This window comes from Quercus suber, unplaced genomic scaffold (genome assembly GCF_002906115.3).
Source record: "Quercus suber isolate HL8 unplaced genomic scaffold, Cork oak 2.0 scaffold_259, whole genome shotgun sequence".
Lineage (NCBI taxonomy): Eukaryota > Viridiplantae > Streptophyta > Magnoliopsida > Fagales > Fagaceae > Quercus > Quercus suber.
The window spans coordinates 519932-528375 of NW_027069715.1; the positions used below are offsets into that span (position 1 = coordinate 519932).

Below are 8444 nucleotides of genomic sequence, written 5' to 3' on the forward strand. Positions count from 1 at the left end.
TCGGGAAGAGTGTTTGTGTTGGAAGACGAAGAAACATTTTAAAAAAATATAAACAATAAATAATATATTAATGAAATAAAATATATAATTGATAATCATATGTTAGTGTTTTGAAAAGTAATTAGTTATTATAGAAAAAAAGAGATTTTTATTTTAATATAGAGAGTAATTTTTGAATAAACTGAGGTGTAGTCTAGTCAAGGATTTGCTTTCTTCCTTCCATCACAAATAGGTTAGGCCAAATCGGAAACAATCCAACCCAACCCAATCTTGTAAGTTGCAACAGTCCTCTAAGCCCCAAACCTAACCCACTTTCTCACAAAAAAAAAAAAAAAAGAGGTCCAAACCAAACCCAACAATCCATCTATGAAGTTCAATGTATTCCACAATGACATATATAAAAATATTGACATGTGCACCTTAGTGTTACCCCACACTTTTTTTTTTTTTGAGAGAGTTACCCCACACTTTAAAAAACACCCATTTGAACAACTAAAAATCAAATTCCCAACCTTATCACTTTTTCTACTCCTTTCAGCTCTAGCCGTCAGCATTGCAGGTAAAAAAACCAAAACAGAGAGAGAGAGAGAGAGCAACAATGGCTGGTGCTGTAGCCGGAGTAGGAGTGGGATTTGGGCTTTCATGCTCGACAACAAAGCTTTCTCATAGACACTCTTCTTCTTCTTCTTCAAAAACGACTCGTCGTTGTTGCGTCAAAATGTCTGTCTCGCTCGATGAGAAGAAGAAGAATTACACTCTTCAAAAGTCCGAAGAAGCTTTCGCTGTCGCCAAGGTACTCCTTTTCTTTTTCATTCCCATTTCGATTCGTTCAAAATTTCAACTTTTCTACACTTGGAATTGTTTTGGGTTCTGTTCGGTTAATTTTGACTTCAGTGAAGGAATTATGATTGTTTAAAATTGAATTTGGGTCTTCAATTTTGTTACTTTTTTTTGCTAACTAGGTGTCAAATTTGAGATTTGCAACCTTATTAATGATGGGTTTTGTGTAATATTTGATTATTTGGTCTATGCTATATGATGGGGACAGCTTGAAGGTTTCACGCTATATGATGGGGACAGCTTGAAGGTTTCACTGGTAGTGTAAAATGGATACAATAGTAAACACTTATTGTGGGTCAGAAAATGGATGTGACCAACAAGTGGGTCTTGGTCTATGATCTTAGAGGGAGAGTTCATTTCACGGATAAGATTTTACTTCCCGGGTCTAACAATGTACAAAGTATCTCCTTATTTAAAATTTTAAATGACGTGATCCTAGATATACTTTTAGATTTGTAATATTTAATTCGAACTATGAAATGGATCCATTAGGTTGTTAATGTGTTTTTCATGTATGTTTAAAAAGCCTAAGGACTTGTCTTGGCTAAAGAAGTTGTATAACAGTTGTTTATTAGCTCTTGTTATTGTTGTTATTTGATGTTTCGCTCAAACCCTTTTCTTTTTATGATGTTGAACGGTGAAATTTGATTTCGAATTTCTTGAGAACTAACTTGGTGTAAGGGTTTTGGTAGGAATTGATGCCTGGAGGTGTGAACTCCCCTGTACGTGCCTTTAAATCTGTTGGTGGACAACCAATTTTGATGGATTCTGTCAAGGGCTCTCGTATGTGGGACATAGATGGCAATGAGTACATCGATTATGTGGGTTCTTGGGGACCAGCAATAATTGGTCATGCAGATGATGAGGTTCTGTTCTTCCTCCCTCTCATTTATTCTTAAAACTTTATCTAATCTTTTATTTGACCTTGTTATGATATTCATAGATATTGTGCATTTGGTGACAGTCTTCAATTTTAATTCTCCAACCATTCCTTGCTATTTTTTTTTTTGTTGCGGACCAATACATTTTGTTTAATGACACTGGTCAAGTGTTCCTGCCTCTAAGATCATTTTTACAACAGCAAAATATTTGTAGTGTTTGTAATTTTTTTTTAAAGAAAAAAAGAGTTTGGTAATGTAATAATTTATATGCATTTCTTTCTTAAAAGTTGATGCATTTGCATTTTATTTTATTCGTTTTTTTATTTTTTAATCTAAATACACTGTAAAAACTAATTTTAGCTGGAGAAGAGATATAACTTATAATGCTTTATTGAAGAGAAGTGATAACTTTGTTGAAATAGGTTTGTCCACAATTCCCCATACACAGCCCTCTTTCTTGGGGAAAGGTAAAGAGTTGGAGAACTGTAATTCTTAAGATTTATCTTGCCAATACCCTGAACTCTCTGAACTAGACTCGTCACAGTGAATGAATCCTTCATTTGTTTTTTCAATTCTGATGGTAGTCTTTCAGATATTGCAGTAGATAACATTCCTAGTTATTATTTACCTGCAGGTACTTGCAGCCCTAGCTGAAACGATGAAGAAAGGAACCAGCTTTGGTGCTCCTTGTCTGCTAGAAAATACTTTAGCCGAGATGGTCATCTCGGCTGTTCCAAGCATAGAAATGGTTCGGTTTGTTAATTCAGGCACAGAAGCATGCATGGGTGTGCTCCGCCTGGCCCGTGCTTACACTGGCAAGGAGAGGATTATCAAGTTTGAGGGCTGTTACCATGGCCATGCTGATCCATTCCTTGTCAAGGCAGGAAGTGGGGTTGCCACCTTAGGGCTCCCTGACTCCCCTGGTGTCCCCAAAGGAGCCACTTATGAAACTCTAACTGCCCCTTTCAATGACATCTCAGCTGTGGAAAATCTCTTTGAGAACAACAAAGGAGAGATTGCTGCAATGATCCTTGAACCTGTTGTTGGGAACTCTGGTTTCATTGCTCCTAAACCTGAGTTCCTTAATGCCATACGCAAAATCACTAAAGAAAATGGTGCTCTTTTAATCTTTGATGAAGTTATGACTGGATTTCGTTTGTCTTATGGTGGAGCTCAGGAATACTTTGGCATAACTCCTGATTTGACAACACTTGGGAAGATCATTGGTGGTGGTCTGCCAGTTGGTGCATATGGAGGAAGGAGGGAGATAATGGAAATGGTGGCACCAGCAGGACCAATGTACCAGGCTGGGACCTTGAGTGGAAACCCATTGGCAATGACAGCAGGCATACACACTCTTAAGCGATTGCAGGAGCCAGGAAGTTATACATATTTGGATAAGATCACAGGTGAACTTGTTCAAGGTATAGTTGATGCTGGGAAAAAGGCAGGGCATGCGATATGTGGTGGGTATATACGCGGGATGTTTGGGTTTTTCTTCACAGAAGGGCCTGTTTACAACTTTGGGGATGCAAAGAAAAGTGATACTGCTAAGTTTGCAAGATTCTATAGGGGTATGCTGGAGGAAGGAGTATATTTTGCTCCTTCACAGTTCGAGGCTGGATTTACAAGCTTGGCACATACTCCTGAAGATATCCAGAAAACAATAGCAGCTGCTGAGAAGGTTTTACAGCAGATTTAGTGTGGCAATTCCTGTATCTATAGTCTATGATTTACCTTCCCATTTTTTCCCCACTACCATAATACTGTTTTGCAGGAGGATTGAGAGTGTGTTGTAGTTAATTTTCTTTAATGAGAACATGCATTTCTACTTATTAATGTAATCTAATATATATAAAAATCAAAGTAGTTTTTGAGTTGTTGACCTCTTCATATTGTGGAACATCAGCTTTGGAGGCCTCACAATTTTACATATCATTATTATGATTTAATTTGACTAATTATTTTCTAAAACTTGTTTTTGGGCTTGAAAAGTTCTGAATTATCCATCCAATAACCCTAAACCTAACTTTGTAACCTCAGTATTCTCAAAAAGAAAAAAAAAATTATATGATCCCAGCAGTAGCAGTGACGTAGCACTATCGTAGTACCTCTATCGTAACGTCTCTTCTTCCTTGACTTTCTCAAATTCTCCTTCAGTCATCATGCATTCATCTTAGCCAAGTTCTTCCCAAAACAACTCTGCAAGCAAGCCAATACCAAGAGAAGACCCAGACAGCTGCGTTTTAGGTTCAGTCCAGATGTTCTCTGGTACCTTGGTCCACTGGCCTCTGCAACTGCTGCAAAGATGTTCCAGGTTGCATAACATGATGGTGCCAATTTTAGGCAAGTTGCGGATATTGTAGATAGACGATCAATATGTAAGTATGGTGAATGTGGTTTAAGTGATTAGATGTATTAGGGTGATGATGATGGTAGTTGGTGTGATTGATTGTTAAGTGTGGTGGTGATTTCTAGTGCAGCTTGTGCTGCTAGAGGAGCACTGTCTGCATTAATTACCAGCCAGTCTTTGGGGTGATCAATTGTGGACAAAGTTGCTGAAGACTTTCTTTTAGTGCAAATTGAAGTGTTCTTGAGATTTTTTGGTCTGCTTACTCATGTTTGAATGATTGTAGTGAAGAATTACCCTGTGTTATACAGGATCCTGTCTTTGCTATGGAAAATGAATATGCTAATTTATTTAGGTAATGGTGACAGACCTCAAAAAGAAGTATGAAGGGAACACAGTTTTGACAAGCCCTGAAAGAAAGTTTCCATATTCTATATTAATAATTCCTAATTTTGTTTGTTTCCATTTGAAATAGTTTTAACTGTTCTTTTGGTTGTTTATCATATAGGAAAGCTGAGTATTACTATTAGGCCTGATGCTGAATGTATTATATGCTGCAGTGCTCTTCCATTGTATAAGGAGATGGTAGAGAATGGTTGACAGGGTATCTGGTAATGCAAAAAAAAATAGAATTCACTTAAATTTTCCTAGAAGGCTTCACTGTAACTCATTATGGGAATGTACAATATATATTTCAAAGCTCAGCATTGTTTTTATGATTTGTTTTATAGCTTTCTCATGATCTTTCTGATCTGTTAAGGGTAAGTGGAAATCTTGAATATGTCATACTGATCTCTTAAGGGATGCTGATATGTTTGACCAAGGCTGTTTGTTGGCATTTTATTTTATTAAATTTTTTTTTATAGAGATTGTTGTATGTATCTTTAAGATCAATTATAGCAACATGTCCATGTTTATTTAGTTAAATTATAGATTGGTTTGTTAATCTTAATCTTGGTTGAACAAAAACTCTTGCCAGTGGCTTACTAAAATCTCACTCTCTGCCAAATCCCACAATTATCCACTGATATTCCATTCCTATCCGTGTTGTTGGATCTAATTCCTTACACCTGGCTCTTCTACACCATACCTTTTCCTCTATGCAACATCCTACTTCTTGTCCAAGCCTGAAACCACACTGCTGCTCTTTGGGATATTATACATTTTTTTTTTTAATCAATGAAGATTGATGAATAAACGTAATAAGGTGTTATGGTGATTGGTTTCTTTTAAAGGCTTTTAAATCTATCCTTTACAATTTAAAAATAGATAACACTAAGTTTTTGAGATGTAGTCATGTAACAATGTACTCAACTTTGATTTGTGACAATGACATGATTTGGCTGTTACAATAGGTTCTATTTGTTTAATTTTAAAGAAGATTTTTGTAGTTTCTCTTAGCTGTTTTTTTTAAAGCTTTTATTATGCTTTTCAGCTAAAAAAAAAGGATTCTGTTTCAAGTTGGCGAAAAATGAATTTGTGGTCATTCTTCTAGGTGTGATATAAATTATTGAACAAAGCTTTTACTTGTATATTGTTTCTCTGTTTTTAGGAAACAATTAGTTCATTAGTGTTACTTACCATTATCGTGGATGGTAATAATGTGAATTTGTTTTACCATAACTGGGAAGTGAAACCCATGCAGGAAAAGGGGAGTTGTATAGGGATTATAAAAGGAGAGTTGTATCATGGATGGTAAGATTTGTGAATTCTGATCTTAATCACGCTCTGAATGGTTGTTAAAGCAACTCGTGCAGGAAAAGGAAAGTTGTATAGTATGACGCATTTTTATTCTTTCATTTATTGGTAAAATAGAATCTGGCTTGAAATTTTGTTGATCTCCATTCCAAAGTATGTACTTTTCATGTATGTCAAAAAATCCCAAGAACTTGTCTTTGTTAAAGAAATTCTGTATAACAGTTATATGTGAGCTCTTGTTATTGTTGTTATTTGATGTTTGCTCAAACCTTCTTTTTACGATGTTGAATGGTGAAATTTGGTTTCGAATGTCTTGGTAGCCAACTTGGTGTAAGGGTTTTGGTAGGAATTGATGCCTGGAGGTGTGAACTGCCCTGTACCTGCCTTTAATTCTGTTATTGGACAACCTATTCTAATCAATTCTGTTAAGGGCTTTCATATGTTGGATGATGAGGTCCTGTTCTTCCTCCCTGTCTTCTATTCTTAAAATGTTACCTATTGTTAAATTTGACCTTGTTTTGATATTCATAGATGTTGTGCATTTGGTGAAAATCTCAATCTTGATTCTCCAAGAATTCCTCACTATCTTTTCTTGTTGGACGAATACATTTTGTTTAATGATATTGGATATTGGTCAAGTGATCCTGCTTCTAATATCATTTTACAACAGCAAAATATTCGTAGTCATTGTAATGTAATACTTTATTTGCATTTCTTTCTTACAAGTTGATGCATTTTTATTTTGTTTTAAATTTTTTTAATAATCTAAATACAGTATAAAAACTAATTTTAGCTGGGGAAGAATTATAATGCTTTATTGAAGAGAATTGATCCCTCTTCACCAAAAAAAAAATAAAAAAGAAGAGAAGTGATCCCTTTGTTAAAGTAGTTTTGTCCACACACAGCCCTCTTTCTTGGGGGAAAGTAAAGAGTTGGAGAACTGACTCCCCTGGTGTCCCGAAAGGAGCCACTTATGAAACTCTAACTGCCCCTTTCATTGACATCTCAGCTGTGGAAAATCTCTCTGAGACCAACCAAGGAGAGATTGCTGCAATTATCCTTGAACCTGTTGTTGGGAACTCTGCCAGTTGGTGCATATGGAGGGAGATTATGGAAATGGTGGCACCAACAGGACCAATATACCAGGCTGGGTTCTTGAATGGAAACCCATTGGCAATGAAATGACCACTGACACACACTCTTAAGCGATTGCAGGAGCTAGGAAGTTGCAAATATTTGGATAAGATCACTGGTGAACTTGTACAAGGTATAATTGAAGCTGGGAAAAAGGCAGTGCATGCGATGTGTGGTGGGTATATAAGAGGGATGTTTGGGTTTTTCTTCACAGAAGGGCCTGTTTACAACTTTGGGGATGCAAAGGAAAGTGATACTGCTAAGTTTGCAAGGTTCTATGTACTTCGCTCCTGAACAGTTCGAGGTTGGATTTACAAACTTGGCGCATACTTCTAAAGAATTAGTGTGGCTGGCAATGACAATTCTAGTATCTATAGTCTTTGATTTACCTTCCCATTTTTTAAGACCCTCATAAGTACTGTTTTGTAGGTGGCTTGAGATTTGAGAGTGTGTTGTAGTTGGTTTTGTTTCACGATACGGTGCATTTCTACCAATGTGTTTTTTTTTTTTTTTTTTTTTTTTTTTTTATGTTTTTTTTTTTTTTGATTTTTTTTTTTTTTTTTTTTTTTTTTTTTTTTTTTTTTTTTTTTTTTTTTTTTTTTTTTTTTTTTTTTTTTTTTTTTTTTGGCCCTTTGTTGAACATTGTCTTCTTTTCAATTGTTGTCAAGTTGCAAGATGTCTTTTTATTATATGATTGACGAGATTCTTACAATTTTTGTCAAGTTTGAAATATATATTTTATTTGGTTGTAAAAAATGTAAAGTTGTGATTTACAACTATATTTTATATTGGCTTTATTCCATGACAAAATGTGTTGTAATTACTTTAATTCATTTCCTTGTATCTTGTGAGATTTAATTGTAATGGGTTTAGTATCAAGTTGGTGAAGACTCAAGCNGGTAGGAGCGTTTAATTAAGAGTGTTGAGTTATAATCTCAATAGCCACGATACCTATAAATATTATGTAATGATGTGTAAAATAAAAAGTAATAATTACTTCAAGTATTGTCTATTTTAAAAAAAAGATTTCTACAAGTATTTTTAATCTTTTTATCTTTACAAATATATCATTTTATTTTATTTTTTATGTTTGATTAATTTTTTTAAAGTGAACCATATTCTTCAAACTTTATTGTAGTATTTTATATTTTTTTAATATACAATTAAACTTTATAAGTTTCAAAATTTATTATTCAAATTTCCCATCTCTTAAGAGATAAGGAAATCTAATCTAATAATAGGTGAAGCAGAGAGAAACTCAAATAGAATTCCAAATTATAGTTTCAATTTTGTGCCATGTGTCATTCCAATTTTCAATTAGAATCTGAAATTGGAGTCTAATTTTACTATACACGTGTACAAAGAAAATAATCAAAAGAAGATAATATGATTTGGGTTGTTTTCGAGAGACCATTATTCTTATTCATTGTTTTTTATTTATTTTACGTAGAGTTCATTGTTCTCTTGTTCAAACTTCAAGTGCCTAGGGAATATAATAGGAGGCCAAATATGGAAAGTGGCCATGGGAATTGAAAATAAAT

At 34.6% G+C, this 8444-nt stretch overlaps 1 protein-coding gene across 1 annotated transcript; it reads left to right on the top strand.

Annotated features, from left to right (window-relative positions):
• The first annotated feature begins 471 nt into the window (after nt 1-471).
• LOC112038911 (glutamate-1-semialdehyde 2,1-aminomutase 2, chloroplastic) lies at nt 472-3606 on the top strand. Its single transcript, XM_024071748.2, has 3 exons — nt 472-793; nt 1533-1706; nt 2356-3606. The coding sequence occupies exons 1-3, from the start codon at nt 599-601 to the stop codon at nt 3421-3423; spliced, it is 1437 nt and encodes a 478-aa protein (XP_023927516.1). The 5' UTR covers nt 472-598; the 3' UTR covers nt 3424-3606.
• The last annotated feature ends 4838 nt before the right edge of the window (nt 3607-8444 follow it).

Bases quoted from the DNA above. Each gene is read 5' to 3' on its own strand.
- LOC112038911 (XM_024071748.2), top strand. From the start codon at position 599: ATGGCTGGTGCTGTAGCCGGAGTAGGAGTGGGATTTGGGCTTTCATGC. The intron at 794-1,532 runs GTACTCCTTTTC...GGGTTTTGGTAG, and splicing joins AAGCTTTCGCTGTCGCCAAG to GAATTGATGCCTGGAGGTGT. The intron at 1,707-2,355 runs GTTCTGTTCTTC...ATTTACCTGCAG, and splicing joins TTGGTCATGCAGATGATGAG to GTACTTGCAGCCCTAGCTGA.